Below are 24,604 nucleotides of genomic sequence, written 5' to 3'. Positions count from 1 at the left end.
GCTCACTTCATGGTATTTGTGTCACAGTCATTTTATTAGATGTTCTGGAGAAATAAAAAGAAACCATTCTTCAAACAGATAATATTTATCTGTGGTGCTCATATGGGAAAATTATTGCAAACGTATGTGTACTTCCAGTTAAAATTTCTGAAGCAGCGTTAATATTAATGAATTCATTTTTCCTACCACCATTCCTTAGACTCCTTCAAAATGATGAAGAGAATACTAGCCCTTTTAATTTTATTGATAACATCTTAGATACTATTGTCACTGAGGCCAGACTTAACCAAACTGACCATATGATCTGTGCACAAATCAAATACTGTGTGTGCAGGACAAGCTAGAGCTTTGGCATTCCTCGCTCTTCCTGAAGTGTATCACACTGCCTGCAATATGTTGTCCTGAAGATAAAGCTCTGTTTGATGTTGTATGAATAGACTTTGTTGTTGCTCTCTCATCTGCTTAGCAGAAAATTGACTTGAACTTCTCTAGAGTCCCAAATAAGCCACGTGACAGCATTCAAGAGGCAGGAGAGATTAAAAGGAGTTGGGCAATCATTGGAACAGACAAGAACACTTTATTCATTCAAGAGATGTATTTCTTTTATAGGTCTTATCTAAAGATACCTAAAATATCTTCTCCCACGCCCTCCCAGGACTTAGGAGGGGAAAGAAGGAGAAAAGTGAAATGACACAGCATACCCTGATCTATACACAGCATCACAGAAATAGATTATTCCTCACAAATTTATTTTCCTAACTCAAAAATTCACATGAACCTTAGCCTTTCTCTGGGCAATCTTTTAGCATACACTACTCCAATCAGACTTTGAGGTCATCTTAGTTTATGAGTCAGGCTATCATACCTGCAGTACAAGATTACAGGAAACTGCAGCATTTCCCAAGTTGAAAATGACCTACTGTACAGCTATATTGCTGTTGAGAGGTACTAAAATTATAAACACCTGACCCATACAGGAAGGCTGGAATTTTAATCCCCAAAACTGACTTTAGACTATCTAGTCTTAGTCTTTAAGACTATTAGGTGTTGCAGATGCACAAATAATCAAACATAAAATTTTTGTACTAGTACCAAACTTTCTTAAAGTTACTGTGTCTGAATTCATTATACTGAAAATTTATAGATAGCAGCTGACAGAAACATGAACCAGTGCTAAAACCACATACTATTTTGAATGACACTGGAAGAAAACCAGTTAGACCTGCTGGATGTTTTGACATCTCTTGCTAAATCGAAGTGATTTTATGAGTTAATCCTTCATGGCAGCAAGAAACCAGCTAAGAAACTCGATCTAGATAGAATGGCTAGTAGTCTTTGTTAAAGCTATCATGATATTGGCTCTGGTTATTGAATAATTCATACATTCCAAATAACACGGGAATGTGCTCAGACTAAAATCTATTTAAAAAAAAACCAGATTTTTAAGGGAATTTAGAATTGATTTTCAAAAAAATATGTTCATATTTAATGATCTTTGTTACTAGAGTATTAAGTATGTTTGTGATACTCATGTTGCAAAGAAGTTGCAATGAATACAGCAATTATCAAAAAGTGCATTGTCTGTTCTCAGCATAAAGTCTTGTTTTACTTTCTACTCATGCACATGACGGCCAGGATAATTTAGGTATAAAGTGTTTGCTGCTTTTCAGTAAATATTTCAGTAGTTCCATAAAATTTAACTCCCACTTTACTATTACACAAATGATAGTCTGAAAGGACTTACAAATTCTAAACTTTTCCTCCTGTGTCAAAAGAAACAGCTCCTTTCCATGGACAGACACAGACAGTACCTGCTGGCCAGAATGGAGATAGAGAATGTACAGTTTATCAGAAATGCTGGCTGCTGCTAAAACTATTCCTGTCATTTTGCAACACAAGCTAGCAAGTAGAAGACACAATTTCAATCAATAAAACCTTTTATCAGTATCTAATTCTCATGATCTTAAACATACTTAATTAAATTCCAGAATGAGCCTCTATTTGGGAAGTATTTTAACCCTTCTACAAGCAGGGTGTCTCTATCCACTTGAGGAGCAACTTGAATTTGTCCTGCAGTAGAAAAATCTTCTGCTCTCCAAAGCAAAATGGTTATTTATGTAAATATTGGGATTTCAGATGCAAACCAAAGTCAATAATTTTTTCCACTAAAATACACAGGGTACTAAGTAAAGGGACTACTGGTGTGCACTTACTTTTAAAGGTGTCAGCTTCCAGAAATGGAATCCAAGATGTGTAGTTATAAAATTATTGTTATGGGGTAGCAGTTTTAATTACTATGTAACTTTAATTACTAAATTACTGCAGTGTGTAGTCTGGAGAATGCAATAATGGACCAACTCTAAACAACCGCATCAGTGCAATTTCAGGGATGGGACTCCCACTTTTTAATCCAAATTATGTTATTTTCATGGCTTATAAGACTCCACAATTAATGAAGAAGAAAATCTTGATTTCAACCCAAACATTCTACTGCTGCCTGTCTGCCATTCAGATACCTATAGCAAAACCATTTCCACATCTAATAAAGAACATTTTATTCCTTTTAAATCACACCATGTTTCAGTGTTCCATTAAAACAATTACATGCTTTCAGTAATATTTTTGCAGATTACATTGCATTAGAGACTCTTATGATGATGTCATCACACTGGACAGAAGAGGCTGGGAAGACATGATTGTCAAAACTCTCATTGGAAAAGACGGAAGCAAAGCATTGCTGATTCACAGCTCACAAAGTTTCCATTTTACTTTTCCTTCTCAATTTCACTGGGAGAAAGACTGAAAATATAGGCTACTTTCACCCTTCCCTCAGGAAGGGAGAGCACTTGCACTTCCTATAATCTCATGGTGAAGATGTGGGTTCAGATCCCTGCAGGCAGAGCAGAGATGTGAACTGGTTTTCCCACATCATCTGTGAATATTCCAGCCACACAAGTACTGGAAAGTGCTGTCATTATTCCTCCTCCTCGTCTTTGAACCAAGACTTTTGATTCCAATGCTATTCATGAAAAGTGATGGGCATTAAAATATTTCAGAAATGTCAAAAGAAACTAGTTTTCCCTAAATTGGCTTTTAAAATTAATTAATTTATTTAGAAAGTAACTAACACATCGTGTTAATGGATCGTTAATCCATTTTCTACATTCAAGGTAGTAAGTCCAGCTGCTCAAAACCATTCTTTCCCAGAGAGTGAAACACCATCACCCCTGTCAGGACACGAGTAGTTTATTGCTTTTATCCCCTTGGAGTAATGCATGCATCCTTCTTGCTCATTCTACTCTCATGCCTCAGGGAGAAATACATTTATGTTCATCTTAATTTGTTCCTTGAGTCTTCCTGTAATGTGTTCAAGAAATGTATAGATCACACATGTTTTTTTCTCCACTGTGACAGAGCACTGGGACATCAGTTCCATCAGGCCTTAGAGAACCAGTCCTGCTTTAATTGCCCACTCCTTTCCCCACCAATATCTCCATGCAGCACTCTGGGGAAGCACCATCACATATTCCAGGGAAAATATCTGTGTGTCTTGTGACTGTAATGCCTCTTTACCAAATATTCTTTAATGGTCATGGCTGGAAAGACTTGACATCTGATAAATGCTCCCTACTTGCTTATTGAAACTAAGCTTCTGTGTTAATTCATAGTGATAAATTAAAACTACTTTGTATTTAAACCCACTTTACTAGTTTTAGAAAGAAACCCTGAGAACTGAAAAACAACAGTGATAACATCATTCAAATAATAACTTATTAGTCTGAGTCTATTTCACATAAGTATAATTTCACCCCAGTTTTCCAATTCTACCAGTGGATTTCCAATTCTCCAAATCACACACACAAATACTCATATTTTGACTGTGTAATCTACATTCCAAATCTGGAGGCTCATGACTGGGAGTGTTGATGCCACAGCAGTATTTTTCAGGCATCCTCCAAACGCCTCCATCTCTCTTCTGTCACTCTGATACTCCTACTCTTCCAAGATGCCTCCTTCAGTGCTCTCCTAGTATGATGCCACATGCAGAACACTGGCTCATGCTTTTCCTCCTCAGCCTGTGCTTCCCCAAATCCTACACAATGGAAAAATGTAAAGAACATTAACCACCACATAGGCTCCCTGTCCCAGTAATTATCACTGTAATCTCTTTTTACACCATCTTAATCCTTCTTAGGTGGACTTGCATATAAAACTAGAAATAAAAATATTTCAGAAAGATATAATTAACCCCAGCATAAAGTTTTATTTCTGATTCAGATTTAACTTCCTGAACTAGTTTGGTATGGAATACAATAATCCACACTAGAAAATGACTCTTGGATGTTTTCAAAGTCAAAGTAAAATTAATATACAGTGGGATGTTTTTTTCATTAACACATGATCACTTATTTCAGTTTCAGAACTTAGGAAGGAAAACGTAATTAAAGGAGAAACTCAGTCACTACATTGATTTTTTCTTTCTTACTGCTGATGTTAGTATCAAAAATTTAAATTCTCCTGTATTTTGAAGGAAAAAAACCCCACCCAACAAAACAAAATGGAAATACTCTTACAATAAAATACATAACACATAGTGATGAAAGACCCAAAATACAATGAAGTTGTTTAAACACTCTCTAAAAAATATCAGCACAGAAAAAGTTGGACCTTTGAGCATTGCATGGGCATTTCAAGGTGATGGGTGAGATCAGTATTTATGTACCTCAGAATGAGTGAACAGGGGGTGAATTTGCAGTCAGTAACAATGAAAACCTTCTCTTTGGACATTAGAGTTTTGCCTTGATAATCGCACCTTCAAAATAATTTCATCAGAAACGCAGAAAACAACTGTGTTCTGTGATTAGCTGTTTTTTTTTTTCTGGCAGGACCATCATGGTGCTGATAAGTGCTTGTTATCCATCCCACTGCACAAAGTCGTGTGTCACAGACTCCTCGTCAGGATGAAATCTCAACCCTACCTACTGTCAGATTTGTCACAGATTTATTGTAGCCGCAGCTACCCCCTTCATGTTTTTTAACATCTTCAAAGAAGACAATTAGCGGCTTCTGGCCATGTCAAACAAGCAGCTTCATGCCATATTTCCCTGCTATGATCTTACAAGGAATAGTTTTGTCTATCTATTTCCAACAATTAGTAACAGAGAGAACTGAAGTGCTTTGGATTTGGGGAGAGGCAGCAGCCGGGCATGGAGAGCAGCAGCCAGAGGTGCCCGCTGTGAGGGGCAGTTCTGCTGGCTGCAGGTGCTGCTCCTGCTCCGGCAGCACGTTTCCACCCAAAGGATGCCAGAACCTGGGCTGCAAAGAGAAAGGGCCCAGCAGCTCCATGGACACATAAAAAAACTGAACAAAACTTATGCTCTTCAAGTGCCTGTGCCCACACCTGTGCTTGTGTATGCTCGAGTATGTTCTAAATTCTAACGTGAATTTAGAACATACTGAGCAAACCATGGCCAGCAAGCCGCCCAGGTTTGCTAGAGTATGATCTGAATTCAGGTTTTTTCCGCAATGTGAAAAACGTCAATCACTTGTTTTTAAAATTTTAAAAGTTTAATAGTAATAAAATGGTTATAAAAATAGTAATACAATTAGAGTAATCATAATTTGGACAATTTGAATTAGGACAATATGAGACAATAGAGACAAAGAGTTACAGACGTCCGGGTACCTTTTTCTGGGCAGCACGAGCCCGAAGAAGGACCCCCACTAACAAAGGATTAACCCTTAAAAAGTGTAGGAATATGCCTGTTGCATATTCCTACACTTCATACATGATGCATAAATTCTATTCAAATACAGGGTTCTGTCTGGTAATTGTCAACTTCTTCTTCTGAATCCTAACAGTGCCTTCGAGGTGGGAAGAAGTTAATTTCTTCTGATAAGAGGGCAATAAATTATTTTTCTCTGAAAGATTTAGGTGTCCTGTGGCTGCGATCTCGCTGCAAGTCTTTTCTTTAAAAAAAGTATCTTACATAGCATAGTTTCTATTTTAACATTTTTTATAACCTAAAACTATATTTAACACACTACTTAAGAGAATTAATACAGCATTACTTTCTAACACAACACGTATAATATGCATTTTAATATTTGCGAGAAGCCAATCATAAAATACGCATTTTTCACACGCGAGGTCGTTGGTAGGCGGGGAATAGGTTTCGGGCCGGCTCTCACGGGGGTCCCTCGGGAAGGCCGTCAGCCGGGGTGATGCACACAGCTACAGGTGAAGCCACATTGCCCCGGGCACTCGCGGAGTTTTCCGCCTCACTGTTTTGCTCAGCACGGCGGAGCGCCCCGCTCCAGACGTGCGGACGGGACGCTCAGTGGGCAATAACCCGTCCCACAGCCCGGGCCGCTGCCAGCACGGGGCCGAGCGCACACGGGAGCGCCGGGGCGCGGCCACGGGGCGGCGGCCGCGCGCGCGGACTCCACGTCCCGGCGGCCCGCGCGGCGGGGCGGCGCGCGCATGCCCGCCCGGCGCAGCCCCGGCCCGGCGCGCGCCTCCCCTGGGCCGGGCGGTGCGCGGCGAGCAGCGGGAACACCATGGAGGCCGCTCCGCAGCCCCGGCCCCGGCCCGGCGGGGCCGCCGCCGCCCCGCCGCCACCCCCGGAGCAGGAGCGGAAGCTGGAGCAGGAGAAGCTGTCGGGGGTGGTGAAGAGCGTTCACCGGCGGCTGCGCAAGAAGTACCGGGAAGGTAACGCGGGGGAGGGGGCCGCCCCGGCCGGGCCGCCCCGCTGCCCCCGCCGGCCGGGGATCGGGGTGTCCCCCGCAGGCCGGGCCGGTGTCGGGGGAGGGCGGCCGGCAGCAGCTCCGCGCTCGCTTCCTGCTCCTCCCGGGAGAGCGGGTCGCTGCTGCCGTGGGCTGCCCGCAACCCCGCCGAAGGCAGCCGGTCGGGTCAGCCGGGGCTGTGCCGCTTTCCTGGAGCTGGTGGCAGCGGAGCCCCCTTCCTGGCCGAGGAGGGAGATTCCCGGCCGTACAGCAGTGTTTTCCAAACTGAGGATCTGCAAGCGTGAGAACAGTAGATGATGAATGCCAAAAGAGATTGAATGGTGATCTGGGAAGGTACAGGTCTTTGTGAATTATTTGTGCCTCCTGTCTTTCAGTCGTAGCGCAGTAGTTCAGGCAGGAGCACTATCTGAAGTGGTTGGGGTAAAGCTGTTGTAATTACTCGTAGTCTTTGAAAAATCTACTTTGTCGTCAGTATTAATGCCCTTATGCAAGGTTTTTATGGGTGGTATTGGAATGCTTTAAAACCTCCCTGAAGTGCTAGCACAGGTCACAGAAAATTCATCCATCCATTCTTTTAGTGAGCCTGCAGCTCACCTCCAGAAGAGCGCACACATGAAATGGGAGCTCTTCCTCTTGTAGGCACAAGTTCTTGCCTCTCCTCTGTGTTTGCATATGACACTTCTGTGAAAGAAACAAGGTCATACTGCCTTCTGGTCTCCCAAAATCTCCCCTGGAGCCAGTTCATGGGATTTGGGCACAAATACCGACCTGTCTAGATACTGATCAAAAGTCGCTGTTTATTTTGGCCTTGGTGAGGCAGAACTTAAGGGAGGATCTCCCTTCACTCAAATGTTGGGAGAATGAACATAGTATATTTAAACATTCCAATCCTGGCAAAGTAGTCCAGCTTTTAGCAGTACATGTCTCTGTGTTATTTCAGAGCGCCTGTAGATTAAAACAGACAAGGATTGGCTTTGCTAACTTTTTTTTTCTAAAGTGAGCAGTCTCTGTAGCAACTGATTTTGTTTCTTTTTTAGATGAGAGCCTAAATAAGGAGGAAGTTTTTGTAAGTCAGTTTCTTAGCAAAAAAGCAAGTTTGTGCTCAAGGGTAAGTTGTGTGTAGCTGGTTAAGTGAAAGAGCCAACAGCATTCTCATTTACTTCCTATGGCTTGAAAATCATGCATTAATGAAAACTTTCAATGATTCTTCTAGTCACTCCAAAGTAGCAACGTGATATGTCATTTCATTGAGAGTTAAAACCATTTCATTGAGTTAAAACCAAACAATTCATCACATCTGTGCAACAAGAAATGCTCTACCCATTACCAAGTCATCCAATAGCAGGTGGTCCTTACAAGTTACTAGCGCTAGGTAGCCAGTAGTACTTCCTATGTTAGGTCCTTTCAGCTTAAGAATTTTAGTTTTGGAGTATTTTCTACCTACATCTGCCTTTGCTTCTAAAGGCAGCTTTGAGAATCTCCTTCTTAAATGCCTTTAATGTCATTCTGAAATTATAATACCAGGACATGCTTGATCTCTGAAAGGTCTTTCCTTGGAATTTTATTTTTCTGATACTTGGTCATGCTGACTGGCAAGTATGTTATCCTGACAAAATTAAAGTTGACAGTTTGTTAAATAGAAATAAAAAATCAATAAGTCATCTGTAATTTTGCTGTACATCTTGAATTATGGCTTGAGTATACAAAAGCAAAGAGCAAAATCTCTTCATCTTTGCTTATGTGTTGACAGCTTTTTACACAGGGAAAGCCTCTTGACTCCACAATTCAGTGTTCTCACCTGCATATGAAACAGAAACATAATTCTGCATTATTCCACAATCTTTTAATGTCTTTTTTTCTTTTTCTACTCTGTCTCCTCATGTTTTACTGGAATTCTATGAAGCTAGTTTCCATTTTGTCTACATAAGCAAAGTGTACTAGAATTGCTGTTGCATGGACTTCAGTGCTTTGTCTCTAGAAGCCAAAGTAGAATCCCATATTAATTTTGTTGGTAGATGAAAAATCATGTTCATTATCCTGAAAGCTTTATGATTATTTTGTACAGGGTAGAGAAGTCTAAGAAAGCCCTTTGTATTGTAATATGATCCTAAGTTACTGTCTTCTGTTAAAAGTGTTGAAAGGAAATAGATGCGTCCTTGATACACTGAGATGTGTGTTGATAGATTTTTATTTGGACTTGTTTTTAATAAGCTGATTTCTTTGCTAATTCATTTGCCTCGCTGACGGTATCAAGGTTTGTGTTTTAATGGGCAGTTGTAACAGGCAAACCAGTATTGAGTTGTTTATAACTGCACCATTGTTAAAATTTCATTTCAGCTTCTGCAATGGTTCCCTTCTTTTTTGAAGATGAGCCAGTAAAAAAGTGACAATATGCTCCAAAACTGCAAGCCAACATGTTTTTGAAGAAGTTGCATATTTGTCAGAAGCGCAAGAGCAATATTTCTTAACCAGGGAAGTGTTGCAGCAAATTTTTTGCAGTTACTAGGGAATTACTGGAGTAAAGTTTAGTCATCGTGTCATGTAAAGGATTTGATTTTGATTTTTTTCCTGGTGAAAAACTGGAGATTAATCAAAGCTGAACCTTGGCTATTTTTTTAATTTCTGCACTTACTGAATCACTTGTAAGTATGGTGCATGTATTTTATATGTAGTTCTGTACTGTGCCCCATGCCATTCATGACAAACATTTATCATCTTTTAAGTGATGCAGCTGAAATGCTTTTAAGTTTGCACTGAAGTGCATTTTTTGTTTTCTTCAACAACTTTAGGTTTTTTGCTGTGTGACTAGTACTTATCTTTTTCTATTGTTTGGATATTACCAGTATGACTTATAGTGGGAATATTTCAATTTTTTTCTCCTTTTTATTCTTCTTTATTTCCTTTTCTTCCCCTTCCTTTCCCTTCCACTCTCTGCTGTTGATAAGAAAATAAAGGGAAGCATGTCATCATAAATGCCATGGCAGATTTGGTTTTTTGAAATTGTAGGCTGCTTTTTTTTTTCTATTGTGGGTTCTGCAGTAGTATTCTATGTGATATTTTGAAATTATTCTATGAAATTTAGCAAATGAGTGTAGGTTTTAAATTAAAGTGATTTGTTCTTGTCCACACTGAGTGAATATGTCAACTAAATCAGCAAACCCTTAAGAAGTTGTTTCAGGCTACTTTTAGGTAGTGATAGAGAAACAGTACTTATATAGTAGTTCCTAAAAATAAACATCATTCCTGAAGTTAGCCTATAAACTTTCTCATAATAAAGAAAACATTAAGTGAGAATAGCTCTGAGATGTAACATGTTCACTTCGGAGTATCTCTCATTAGTATAAAGCTCATGGGATTTTTTTAGTTGTATTCCTGCTTCCTATTCAAACAGAGTCATTTAATCTTTATTATTTTACACACCACTGTAAATCCAAAAGCTGAAACTGCTCTCAAGTAATGAGTAATTCACTTACAAGAAATTTCACAGTGGTTCTGGATGCTTGACACAAGCATTTAGAAAGTATAGAAATTAGGATTTTCCATAATGTTTGAACTTCTGTTACTACATGGAGATGGGGCAAAAACAATGTTTGATTTAGTCGCTTCCTGTTGGTTCTGTTGCTTGGTACTACAGATGATCCTGAGTTTAACAGAGCTTTCGTCAGTGCATCTTTGGGCACCTGCAGCCATGGTGTTGTATGGGTTGCATGAATGTTTCATATGCTGCATGCAGGCTGATTGTGTTGAGCCTGACAGACAGACCTGTAAAAGCTGATTTAGTGGTTCCTAAGGAACTACACAAGATCTGCTGAACATCTGCTATGTGATGTATGTTTGTTCGCTTCCAATTGCTTGTACTAACTAAATAGGTTTAATTTTTACTGGGATAAAAATCCCTTCCCCTGATACAGAGGCATCCTGTTTTTCTCTCACTTGTTTATTAGCTTTGTAGTCATGCAGAGCTGTATTTCTCAAGTAAACATTTTCTCTGTAGCACAACCCTCAGTTATAGATGGTTTTGTGTATAGTCTGAAAGATGTTTTTCAAGACTACTTTTCCCTTAAAACTCTGTAATAAGTACAAGTGGAAAAAATTGCTGAGGTATCTGTAAAGGTATTTCATGAAATGTTTTCCTGTGTGTTCACTAAAACAGTTCATTTCTCCTAACATATGCCTGCTAAGGATGCTGAGGCTTAGAGAATCGCACAGAAATGTTGTTTGTCCTGTTACTAGTTACCACATCACAGAAGCTGACAAAAACATTTCTAGGTGGCAGTTTGATTCCTTAAAAGAAGTATTTGTTGAAACATCAAAGAAAAGGAACTTTTAAAAAAAATTTTTCAGAAAATCAGGGAAAATATACAGGACCCTGCCTGATGATAATAAGTAACCCAAGTAGGTAAGTGGTTCAGACATTTAGACAGAAGGGTTGTTCTGAACTCAGTTGTTTAATGGTCTCTTCATCTCATGTTTTTCTTGAAAAACTGTGAGAGAGCTTAAGTTCTTCCTAATGTGAAACAGGAAACATTTTGAAATGGTGTCATTTTTCACAGGACAGGAAAAACTATGTCATTGAACTCTACATGATAAGTTAACAGTTGTTACTCCTTTTTGTTAAATATGACTGATTTACAATAGAAATAACTGGAGTTTTGAAGGTATTAATTTGTGTTTTACCACTTGCAATAATTTCTTGGAAGAGGAAGACTTTTGTAATAATAACTGTTGAATTTTACAGCAATAGAAACTAAATTTTATTTAATTAAAATGAAAACTGATTCCAGTTTATGACATGAGCATTAAGGTATGATTGCTCTTACAGCTTGCACACCACAGTTTTGCAAGAAGGCTTTCATTAGAAATCACATAAGATTTAAATTTTGGGGGATTTAATTAGTACTATCATTTAGTTAGCCTGTAAATGTGAAAATGTACTGGCTGCAGCATGGGCTTGCACTCACTGAACAAACAGGTCTATGACACCTTCCCTGCTCCTTTGCTGCCCTGGCAGGGAAGATGGTGTTCCTGTTACAGGGTCAGCATAATGAAATCTGTACCTATGCATCAGCATAAGTTTAGCTCCTGCAATTGCAAAGATTACCAAGATCAGTAGCTTCTGTTGACATGTTCATGTCTGTGTTGGCTGTGTTAAGGTACAGCACATAGTCCATCCCAGAAAGTCGGGTTTGGGATAGAGGAGAGGAATGAAGTTTCCAGAAGAGTAGATCCAGCACCTGGGGGCAGTAATTGCTTAAACTGTCACATACGTGTTGTTTCTTTGATGGCTGTCAGAGATTTATAGCAGATCAGAGACACAAATCATTCTTCAGAGTGATCTAAGCTGACCTCCAGTAGATGCTGAAATGTCAGCTGGGGCCTCAGAGTCTGTTTCATGGAAACAGATGGATAGCAAGTCTACCTGAGAGGCCAGATGTAGAAATCCACATTTGGTCAAATGAATCCTTGCCATGTTAAGTTGGAGGGAGGAACATTGATACTGAGATAGAGAAAGTTAGATTCTTGCACTTGACTTTTTAAAAAATATTTTATTCTAAAATAGTTGAGGTAACTCCTAAGAAATGTGAAGCAAATACTAGTCAGACATGAGAAGGAAAATATTAACTCTGATTGCTTGAACTTTGTCCAAGTTGAAGTTCATGTTCTGTATATAGACATGTAAAATTGGAAAACAGAAAAGCTAAAAATACCTAATGTCATTTGCAAGGAGTGCTGAATATGCTTTTAGTAAGACAGATGTTCAGTAAGTTTATCTAGTATACAATGAAAATTATGAATGTCATAATATTTGCTGATATTCCTCATGTAATTAATTTTTCTTATCATTGCCACAGCATCCATACATTAGTAGTACAGCTAAATCTCAATTGACAGTGTTAATGAGGAAATTTTGTCAGATGTTAATAGGAATTTGGTTTCAGTTTTAGCCTAGTGAACTGTGTAGGACTGCTTTCCTCATTTACTGCTTAGCGTGTTACAGCAGCTAGTTTACTGTTTCCAGCAGAGGTGGTGATCTTAAGAGGATGAGAATGAGATCACTTCTTTTCATTCTGCAGTGCATTGCATCAACAAACAAAAAAACTCCTCAATAATCTTCCTAGGTGCATTGCTATGGCTAGAAGCTGGTCATGTAAAGTTATCCAGCATTGTCATGGGCGCTTGTTAATTGTGGGGATATGCTTCCTTTTTACCATGAAGAAAATTTAGTAATTTTTATTAAGGTAGTATTAATATTGTGCAAATACTAACATGTCTGTTTTGGTTTTGCCTTTTGTTATTATGTATATTGAGGTTATTTTCTCTTCTACCAGAGCCGAAGTTCTGGTAGAGGAGAAGATAGAAAGGCAATGTATTGTTAAATGAAGGCATTGAAAAGGGAGTGGATTAAATCTGTTTTTCTACACTACTAAGTTATCTACCAGTATGTAGAAGACTTCAAACTCTTAAACACTTGGGGGTGGATTTTGGTGTATTGGGGCATTTTGGGGGGTTTCTGGAGGGTTGTTTTTTGTTGTTGTTTTTGCTTGTTTATTTTTGTTTTGTTGTGTTTTTTCCAATTAAAGCTATCTTTAATTGAGAAAATTTTATTTTCCCAGAAGGAAATAATTACCCTTTTTCTCAACGTTTTTTTTGTGTGGTTTGTTTTTTTTTTTTTTTTTTTTTTTTTTTTTTTTTTTTTTTTTTTTTTTTTTTTTTTTTTTATGAGTGGGGTTGGGGTTTTTTTGTTTATTTGTTTGTTTCTGCAGTTTTTGGGGTTTTTTTTAGATTATTATTACTATTTTTTAATTTCTTTTTTGGAGGAAGTTGTTGTTTAAGATCTAAACCTGCATTACTTGTACCTGAAGACTCAAATGTACAGTATCAGTGCCAATTAACTTCTGATATGCTGTCTTGTTTGATGATGGATGAAGTATTCTGTAGTTAGTTTTGAGAATGTCAGAGATGACTGCACTGTTTTTCCAAAGAGCACCAGTGGACTTATGGAAAATAGTAATTACAAATCTCTTCTTGTAGGTCCAGATAGTACTTTTATAGCTCTATGTGATAACTATTGTATGCCTTGATAAAACAGAATTATTCAAATCAGTTGTTTTTTGTTTCATCCCATTCCAAAATGAAAAATACTGCCTTTAGCAGAACAGAGCTCTTATTTCTTTTATATTACAGAAGGTTGTGTTTTCTTAAAATACCAGTTGACATGATTTGTTCTGTCAGAAGTTGAAGAAAAACTGCCTAATTATTTTTTTGTTTATTTTATAAGCATACCTTAAATGACAGTTCAATTTAACACTCTACAAATAAATGACTTTTTAAAATATTTTTTTTTTAAATGGGATGAAAGAAAGCTGAAATTTTTTTTTCTTAATAACGGACTACCTGGGGAGAAGAGTTAGAGTGTAGGTTTGTCTCACCAAGAATGGCAAACCTGATCTTCTCATGCTGTTCTGAGAACCTCTGATAAGGACTTGCAAATAGATGCAGAGCTAGGGGAGTTCTTACTAATTTTGTATCATTCTTCTCTTTTAAAAATATTTTCAGTTGTTAAAAGCTACAGCTAACATTTGGTCTCTATTGCTGTTACCCACAATTAAAATTATCTTGTAATTAGGATCATTTAAAAATAACTTCTACATGCCCGACCTGTTCTCTGTGTGACAGTATTCAGCAACTGCTGATACATCTGTGGTTGAGTTCAGGGTTATGACTTGGCTATTCTGTGGGCAATATTAATGTGGGTGGAAATTACTTAGAAGGATTCATCTGTTTTAGGTAAGCAGTATTGGATTTTTGTTACTGTAAAGGCTGTGTTAGGAAGAACAAGTCGATCAGTCAACAGAATTCTAGGAAGCATTCCTAGAATTCCATTCCTTTTTTGATTTTAAAGGAATGGTTAACCTTCAAGGTGAAGAGTAGGTTATTTATTTGTTTTTCTAGGTAATTCTAAATAAAATAGAACAAGCATTAATTAATTTTGAAATAGCATGGGTATAGTGCTTTGAGAGGTGTGTGAAACTCCTATTGTGAGCTGGATTTGCCACTCACTTTTCAGCTGGACAGTGGCATATCTGGCTCCTTGATGGAGATCTTAGGCCTATGAAGATCTCTGAAGGTTCAGCACCTTCATCTTTATATTATGGTATGGTCATGAGTATGAAAAGTTTAATACACAAAATCACATCTTAACTTTAGGATGTGGTCAACGATCCAAGACTTTTCTTTTTATTCTATTAGATTTGCCTGCCACAAACTGCTATTTATTTTACAGTTACTGATTGCTTAATAGAAGACTTTATGTATCTTATTTCTCTAGTAACTACTAGTTTTGTCATGAAATGTTCCTGCATATTTTACTGCCTGTTTGGTTACATAAGCAAAAAAATTTGTTGATTCATAAATAAATGTTTCACTCTAGAGTATAGAGTTAATGCCTTATCTGCACCTGGATTATAATGTATTGCTTGAAAAATTAGTGCTCAGTGGATTATAATATACTGATTGAAAAATATTTATGCATAACTTCTCTGTGTTCTGGATATCAGTTTGAAATTGAGTGCTTCAAGACTTGTTCTAGTCACTATCTCAAAATCTCAAGAGATAGGAAGGACTGTTTGGATTTTCAACTCAGTATTGGAACATGATTGGAACATGGATTTAAAATTCCTATATCTGGTGTGCCTGTTTGTGTCCTCTCAAAGCTCACTATGTTAAAGTATAGGGGAGGAAACACCACAGCAAAACAATGCGCTGCCATGCTACTTGCTCAAACGAAATTAGATGCCAGACCCTTGGAAAGGCCCTGCACAACGGTACCAGTGCCTTAAGATGACCCATTATTTGCGGTTTTTTGGAGCTTGTATCCATGAAAAAGCAGAAGAATAGGCATTGTATCAAAATCAATATTGACAGTGGGTCAACAGCAGATGCTTGGACAAGAATAAGTGAAAAATGCTGCTGGAGTATCACTGTGCTTGCTTACCATTCTGTCTTTTGTGATTTTGTGGTCTAGGAGCTTCTGAGTTAGAAATCTCATCTTTGAATATGGAGTTTGTCATGGATTTTCTGTCTTTAGTTTGCCCAGCTGCATGAACTTCATGAACTTTGCTTTCTTCTATTTCAGTGTTCCTCATACAAAAGCAGGGCTGCATCTGTCCCATGTAGACAATTTCTGTATCTGTATTGGTAAATGAAAATACACCAGAAGTGCTCACAGAATTGACTTAATATAAGATGTGTGACAGAATTACGTTGTGATGAATTTTTCACTTTTGTTCTGCATCTCTCTCCTCATGGTCTGTATAATTCAATTTTACTTTCTTGTCAGCTCAGAGTCAAGAAGCTGTTACTCTTATAGGCAGCTCTGTTGTAACCCAATGTTCCCATCCCAGTGTGCTGGTAGTCAGCTCTGGGTCTGTTGCTGTATGTCTCAATTTAAGACCCCTCATCTGTGGATGCTTTTAACCCTCATCTGACTTCCAGGGACTGGTGCAAATCTGTGATTTGTTCAGAAGGAAATCAGACCAGCTTCTATGAGAGCAGGATTCAGTCTTAGAAGGCATCACTACTTTTCTGTTACTAAAGGTAGGCTAGTTAAGAACATCTGGTCTTTGCATAGTCTTCTTTCCTATCACTCTTATTTTATAAGCTTTAAGGAAAAGGGGTATTTGAAGATAGAATAATTGCTTCAGGATAGACCAGATGAAGTATTGAAATAAAAGAGCAGTAATGAACTTCGGGGTTTTATTTGTGATACCTTCCTTCAGTACCTTCCTTCAGTGTTCATTCATTTACTTTTTACCTTTGCAATCGGCCACATATTCATACAAGTCTCTAGCAACTGCGAGTCATTGAAGCATTTCACAGCCGTCTGGAGCATGCAGTAGGACTCAGAGTATTGTGTTAAAGAAACCACAACACTTTGTCTAAGCTGCACCAGAATTAATTTGCTTTTGAGAATCACTTCAGTCTTTGCTGGTGCTTCGATTGCTAGGACTTGTGTTTGTTTTGCCCCGTGTGCTGGTAGGTCACTGTTGCCATATTCTGCTCTCTTTTGTCAGTAGGATATGTCCTGTTCTGCATGTTTGTTTCTACAGAAGGCTCTCCTGAAAGCTCTGGAAAATAGCCCCACAGGTTTTAGCAGAACCCCCTGTGGGGATTTGCTAGGCAACTTGGGTGTTTGCTCTGCTCTGGTAGTCAGCTGATGACCTTGCTAATACCATTTCTTATAAAGCATACCTCTCTGAACTTGGATCATTTGGAAAATAATGAGGGATGTAATTCAGTATTATACCTTTTCTTTTTTTGTAATAACTTTCTCATATATGCTTGTTGAATAGCAAGTAGAATGCATAATTTCTTGCACAGCTTCCCCGTTTTGGTAACATTAAATTTCGGCCACTCCCTTCCATCTCAAATGCCATCTCAGACTAGGGAGTATAAACACCTAATTTTAAACATGACTCACTTTGATGATTGTACAAGTGTACTAGATGCTTATTTCTGAAAATTGCTATGACATCCCTAAACCAAACCTAAGTAGGGAGTAACTTGGATGGTTGATTTAAATCTTTTAAGTATACATCTATACTTGTCCGTCAGGGCCAGTCTTTCTGTAAGCAGAGGACGAATGAGGTGAGGAGTGTTGTTGCTTTGCACAAGAGGGAAAAAATAAAAAGGTTGTCACTGGAAAAATCCTTGATTTACTGCTAATTGAAACAAAGTACATCAAAGGAATTGCCATAAGTGTGTTAGAAACAGCAGTCTCTTACTAGTGTGAGGACAGGTCATACTGTAAGCTACTTTCAGGCTTTAACAGACATTTATTAGTAGCTTATGGCTGATATACTTTCATAGTATTTCCTTCTCATATAAAGATGCTACAAGATGGAACCATGTTGTGAAAAGTGTGTTGTTTGTCCAAGTTTAAGCTTAAAGTATAGCTGTATTCTTGAAAATTTATTTTTATCTGTATTAGCTTGTAAGTTCAAAATCAGTTCATATTTTTTATTCTGCAGATTGGCATATATTCTAGATATGTACACACATTTGTGGTTAAGAAACAGAAAAGAAATTAGTGAACATCATACCAGGAAAGCATCTTTCTTAGGGCAGAAATATCCTTTCAGTAAGGCACACCAAGGGTTTGCATGCTGTATAGGAAATGGGGCTAGCCATGACTAGTGTTTATCTTGGTTTTGTTTAGCAGTACATTATGTAAAGCAGGCTAGGAGAAGTGGATGCTTAATAGCAAAGAAGGAAAAGCATAATGTTAAATTACTCTGAAGAGCCAGAACTTAACCTGCAAGACTTCTTTTCAGTGAGGTGAGGGGCTTGGAAATAAAACTGTCCCTAGAGATCAGCAGAGGAGTTTGTCTGAGATTTCCTGATCATAGTTGGTTTGATTCTTCAGTACTATCTCTAGAAGCTAATTTACTGGGCCTGGCTAGATTAGACAGCAATCAATGAGAGTTTGAATTTCTTTTTCAGTATCCCCAAAGAAATCTATACTGTGGGTTTAACTTTCATGGCTTTTTCATGTAATGTCATCTACAGTACTTGCCATGGATGTGAATGCTAATAGAAACCTTTAAATCTTTAATTTCTAAAATGTTTGTCATGTTAAATGCTCATGCACAGAAACCTGAAAGCAAAACTTCCTAGGGCCTTTAATTTCACAGAACAAACGGAACAAAATCTAGGTACTGATATTTCCAGTTTCTCAAGTACCTGACAGCCCCTTCCTGCCCCAAAACTTGGAATTTTGTGTTTATAACTACAGAAAGGAGAACTTGTTTTTGTTATGTGCAAGTAAAGTAAGCTCTTGGTGCATTATGTAACTTGTAAACTGGACGGGGATTTTGCCATGGAGATAATGAGAGACTTTGTATCTGATGTGCAATTTTTTTGTTTTCTTTTGTTTAGTGGGAGACTTTGATAAGATCTGGCGTGAGCACTGTGAGGATGAGGAAACTCTGTGTGAATATGCTGTGGCAATGAAAAACCTTGCAGATAATCACTGGGCAAAAACTTGTGAAGGGGAAGGCCGAATTGAATGGTGTTGCAGGTAAATAATATATTTGAAACACGCAGTTGCACACTTTTACTTGCAATTATTTATAATACAAAGCTTAATTGTTTTACTTTTTGCCAATATTTAACATTTGTCCTATAGCATATTAATAATTTATTGTTTTCTTAAAGAAATACCTTCTTAGTGTTCCAGCTTACTAAGGAAATAGCTTATGAAGTGTTTTGGTATTAGGTGATCCTTTTTTGAAGTATTTTCAACAAACTATTTTTTTTTTCTCAAATACTGAAGCTGTGTGCAAATAAACCTGTGAAGTAATTTTCCATGCTTCTAAACCTAAGCTGAATAAATGCAGTGAGTATAACTGAAGTTGAATTTTCAGGGGTTTGGTTTGATTTGTACATATAATAGTGTTTGATCTCTACATGCAGATCTCTTGTGCTTAATTTTCAGTTCTTAATCTTCTGTGACAGACTTTACCCCTGTGAAACTTGTTTTAAATGTGTTTGAAACTCTAAAATTCTTATTAGTCGTAAACATTTAGTTTTTGTTGGGCTATCTGACCTGTAAAGTCATGAAATTAGGTGCTAAACTATTTCAGTCCCTGAGGAAAATAAACAGTAAAAAGAGGAGAGATGTTGGCCATTCAGAATTCCTGCATACAGTTGGCATCCGAGACATACCACAGTATCTGTACAGCAGAATAAAACAAAATGCTGTTGAGATTTAAATGGGAAGAGAGTGTATCAATGGTCTTGCCATTGGGAAGGGAATGACTTCAAAAAACCATAAAGTAATCTTGTGTGCCAGTCTGTAGATCCTGCAGGTGAGTGTTGCAAAGTGCTGAGCAAAGAGCAGTAGATGTGGTATTGCTAAATGTAAATTCTCTTGAGCCCATAAAACAAAAAAGATGACTGTGAAACAGTTGATCTTGGTGGCAGCTTGAGCTCTTCTGTGGCTTCTGGAAATGGAGCAAGTAATAATAAGCTGAGATTTTTTCCCTGGCATAGACTATTAAATATTTGAAAACCATTCCTTTACTTACCAATGTTTTATTCTTTAGCTTAGAAAAAAAAGTCATAGCTAAGTGTTTCTTTATAGGCGCCTTTCTGGACACGTATCTATATCTCAATTACATGAGAGGTGTCTCAGTTATAAAGAACTAAGCCCAAAAATGGACTGAGCATTTCAATGGCTTTGTCAGGAATAAATCAAATAGATTTTATTGAGGTTGTGGTAGACTCTCGTTTATGCTATTGACTTTATTTGGTGGGGGTTTGATATTCTGTTGGTTTTGGGTCTTGTTTGGCTTTTTTTTTGGTTTTGTTCTTGTGTTTGTGTGCTTGTATTGTTTTTTGGTAATTGGCGCAGCACTGACTTTTGCTCCTTTGTGATCCCCTGCTGCCTATATCTGCGTGCCAGGCTTCCTGAGTTGCTAGTTGTTTACTTGTATTTGTGCTATTCATTACTTCTGTGGAAATTCTGGTACTTATATTTCTCTTTACTACATTACACTCCCTTGAATCATACTGAATTCTGATAGTGCAATTTCTTGCAGCATCTTCCTCCCACCCTGCCCTGGTTTAGCATCACTCTCAGATCACTTATGAGGAACTGAAACTGACTGTTTCGCAGTTCGGGTTATCTGTGAAATAAATAGTTGTACTGGAGTCAGGGCATATTCCAAGGAACATTGCTTGGTATTTTCTTACAATTTGATTGTCAGCTAATATTTGAAACATTTTAAATAGAGCTGTGTGTTACTTTTATTTCAGCTAAGCAGTAAGCCCATAGCTTGTGGCAAGTTTGGTAGGACAGGATAATGTTTCTTGTGGACAGTGATGACTTGTATTTAGAAAGTTATGGGGCTCCCACTTGGTTTCTATTATAGATCATTTACAAAGTAAACATTGAAGTAAATGTCCAGTTTGGGCTTTGCAGCCTGACCTCATATTAGGAAGAGAATCCACCCACTAAGAGATGCTAAAATGCTTTGTCTTGGTATAAAGCTTCAGATAAAGCTCATAGCTTTTCAGTTTGAAAAGTCAAGGGATTGGGAGTCTTTACATTATTAGAAAAAGAGAGAGTACTTTTAACTTCTCAGATTATACAGAGGCCTGGATTGCTAAATACCAGAACATATCAGATTCACTTTGTGTTCTGCAATTTTTTTGTTCCTTCTCCCGGGCCAAGATGTGTGTCCCACAGGTGGTAGCTCCCATTGCTGTTACTCCGCCTTGTGCCTGGGTGCAGAATTGCATGCAAGAGAACTTGGCATGAGGCTTAGGTGAAAGCTTTTGCTCAATGCTTATTACTATGTTACCATGACAACAGGAAGGTAGCTGTTTCATATTAGATGAATTTTAATTTGTGAGTGGAATGCTGAAAATAGATTGGAACCACCCATGTATGTCCCCTGAAGAAAGAAGAGACTGTGTTTTGTTTTAACTTGAAGGACGATCTTTTCAGTGATATGAAACTGAGAAGTGTTTTTTCCACTACTTAAAAGGTAAAAAAAAAGTACAAAAGACTTTGGGAGTTTTTGTTCTTTCCTTCATTTTCCTTGTATTCTCCTAGGAACTGATAAATCAGATAGCATAGAATAACCACTAGAGAAGCTATGCATGCTTCCCAGGATCAAGAATAACAATTTTGTTTTTCTTTCAAAAGCCTTTTTGTTGAAGACACTGGAAAAAATCAGATATTAACTCTTAAACCAGATGACATAAAACTTAGTGTTTTACTTCTTCATTAGTGTTGATTTAAATAACATGTATCCAGACTCCAGAAACTGTAAAAAATGGAAAGCAGTACCTGATAGACTGTGCCGGTGGCCATATGCTGAGTTGTATAGAGCCAAATTTGTTTATTGTTTCAGGAACACATTACAGAACTGTTAAGTGGGGAGAGGGATGGGGGAAGAGGGATTAAAACTTTATCTGCTTTCAGCTCCACATTTGTGATCCCCTGAGTGGTGGTGTAAAAAGCCTGGGCAACACTCAACTGTTTCTTCCTTCCTTCCTTTATATATATTTAGAAAATTGAAAGCAAGTAGCAAGTGATATTTGCAAATTAACACTTCTGTTTCTCTTTCATTTATACTGCAACACAAAGCTTAAACAAAACATGTTAGGATGGTGTTTACCCTGAATAATTGTTGTAACTCTTTGATTTTTGCTGCCATAGATAGCCTGGTGAACCTTTGTACACACAATGAATGCCAGCCTGTTCTGGTTCTAGTTAGAACAGAATAAGCCAGACCAGCAGGTTTGCTTCTTTCTGTTGCTTTTGCCTCAGTGTTAAGACTTGTGTTGACTTGACTGTTTTTTTAAAGAGCAAAAAATAAAATCTTCTCTTCTAATTATCATGACAAAACACTATCTAGACCTGCCCTTTTTTAAAAAGTCTTTTGACTGTTTAATGAGTAAAGAAATACAGTTCTGATGAAAGTAATGACAGGTGAGTACAGAGCTGTTTGGAAACATTTGCCGAGAACAGATGTGAGAAGCTTATCTTAAAAATGTGATTTACTGAGAAGGATTCTGTCAGAGTGTGTCTCTGTATCCATAACTAATTAATAATTTTATTAGCAGTCTGCTAGAGTAAAGTGTATTTATTAAATTTGGAAATGAGACCAAAGAGAGAGGAACTGTCACTCTGAGAGCAGAATTAAAATTATTGCAGTTATAAACTATACTAGACATTATCTACCATATTAAATATCAGCTCTACAAATAAAGGCCAGGGAATAATTGATTGTGTCAGTCTTTCAAAAAGCTGTTTGGATTCTGAAGTAGGCCATAAACTGAATATGAAGCGGTCATGGGATGCTTTTGCAGTAGAGGCAAATATCATACTTAAGTGTGTTAATGAGATTGTCCACAAGATATGTAAAGTACTACTCTGACTTAATTTAGCTTTGCTCTTAGCCAAAATACCACCTTGGCCACTGCATTTAAAAAATAACAAACAGCAGCTCAACTCCAAGAAAGATAAAGAAATTATCAAAAGCCTTCTATTTTTTCAACAGAAGCCTTGGTGTTCTTTTCTAGAAACTGGAGATGTCGAGTCAAAAGAAGAGAAGGCTAAGTAATCTGTTAGAGGATCTTTTTGAGAATAACAGATCTCTGCTAGAACTGGAAAGCTGATCCTGTTTAATTGGAAGATTAAATGAACGAGTGTTTGCAAGTCCCTTCCACACTGTTTTGCAGGTTTTTTTGATGATTGCAATTAGTTGAGCAATTCACTGCAAGGAGAATGGAACTGAGGACGGTGACAGAAACAGCAGGAGGGGAACCATTTAAAATGGGAAAAAACAATGTTCAATGTTCACATTTATATAAGTCTTAACTTTTTGCTGTTAAACACATTGTTTGCTGATGATACTAAATTGTGAGGAGCTGTTAACTCCCTTGAAGGCAGATAGGCTCTCCAGAGAAACCTCAACAAATCAGAGGGCTGGGCAATCACCAACTGTATGAATTTTAACAAAGACAAGTGCCAGATTCTGGACCTGGGATGGGGCAACCCTGGATGTAAGGATGGACTGGGGAATGACATACTGGAAAGCAGCCCTGTAAAGGGACCTGGGACTCCTGGTCAATGGCCAGTTGAATGTTTGATTAACAAAATCATATGTATTCATATTGGCTTTTTCTGACACTTTGTGTCCAACCCAAATGGCAGACAGAGCAGGGGAGTCTACTGGAACAGGTTATTTATTGTTTGAGATTTGAAATATGGAAAATAAGTTTCACTGAGGAAATACAAATATTTGATTTTTTGATTTCTGTTTTAAAGCAAAGACATTAACTTCACACTTCACCCAGAAACCTAACCTGTCTCTCATCTAGGAAACTGAAACAGTTTAGACCTGAAATATTTATTTTGCAGTTTGTGTGAACTGTAGCAAGTGTCAGCTCAGATGGCATTTACATTGCACAATTCTTCACAAGCAGGTATGTTAATTGTAGAACTAATATTATGTCATCACAGACTGAATGTTTGTCAGTAAAAAATGGAGCCATGTCAGTTTTTAGAATTATAAAATAGATTCCTTAATTTTCGCTTTGTAGATAATTGAGATGCTCTGTTTCTTACTTGAGACAGTTGTTAAATGTAGAGTCTGTATAACTGCAGACACAAAACCAGGGTAATCAGTGATGGCTTTAATGGCTGTGAAGTTCAGCATCTGGCTGCATCAGCACGTTACCTTGCGGTAAACTACAGAGTGCATTATTTCTGCTAACTACCAGTGCAATGCGTGCCCATGTGCTTGCTGTTACCCCACAGGAAGTGTGAAGGTCATTTCTACAGGGGGAGTACATAGGCAGCTCCTCTGAGAGCTCGGGAGCAAAAGGGCAACATGTAGTAATCATGCCAGAAAGACTGTGGCGTCAGAAAAGCATAAAGGGAAGATAACCCTCAGTGGCTATGAAGTGCAGTGTGATCTGAGGTTTTTTTGTTAGGATTGGGTGGATTTTTGGTACCCTGTGGTACTGCACCAGTATGCGGAGCCTGGGATCTGAATGTGACGAATTGTATCCATTCTTGGGCCTTCCTGTGGCATTGGCCAGTTGTCCACCAGGGAAAATGAAGAAGTAGGAGATGCTTCTCTTTGTTGTTGACTTGATAGTGTCTTATGTGCAAATGAAGAAGGTCTGTTATGAAAAATACAGAATTATGAGAACTCAGTTGACATGGTTGGGGTAGAAAGACGGAAGAAGCACTCATTTGCATCAGTACCAAGAGTGAGGAAGAAATGGCTTCTTAGTGACAAGAGGAATTCGCCCTTTAGAAGTAGGTGGTTCTCCC

At 38.0% G+C, this 24,604-nt stretch overlaps 1 protein-coding gene across 4 annotated transcripts in view; it reads left to right on the top strand.

Moving 5' to 3' along the window:
- Positions 1-6,534: 6,534 nt before the first annotated feature.
- Positions 6,535-24,604, top strand: part of BMT2 (base methyltransferase of 25S rRNA 2 homolog) — a 30,582-nt gene continuing 12,512 nt past the window's right edge. Inside the window, exons 1-3 of one of the 4 annotated variants that reach the window (XM_030959988.1) lie at positions 6,671-6,712; positions 16,243-16,344; positions 18,685-18,826. In XM_030959988.1, the coding sequence (XP_030815848.1) occupies positions 16,293-16,344; positions 18,685-18,826 (194 nt within the window). In that variant the 5' untranslated portion in view covers positions 6,671-6,712; positions 16,243-16,292. Of the gene's footprint in view, positions 6,713-6,771; positions 7,081-14,172; positions 16,345-18,684; positions 18,827-24,604 lie in introns of those variants that run through there. The other 3 variants (XM_030959986.1, XM_030959989.1, XM_030959987.1) reach the window with 3 other exon arrangements.

Source organism: Camarhynchus parvulus, chromosome 1A (genome assembly GCF_901933205.1).
Source record: "Camarhynchus parvulus chromosome 1A, STF_HiC, whole genome shotgun sequence".
Classification (NCBI taxonomy): domain Eukaryota; kingdom Metazoa; phylum Chordata; class Aves; order Passeriformes; family Thraupidae; genus Camarhynchus; species Camarhynchus parvulus.
Note: the sequence above shows the minus strand (reverse complement) of the source record. Positions and strands in the feature narration are given on the sequence as shown.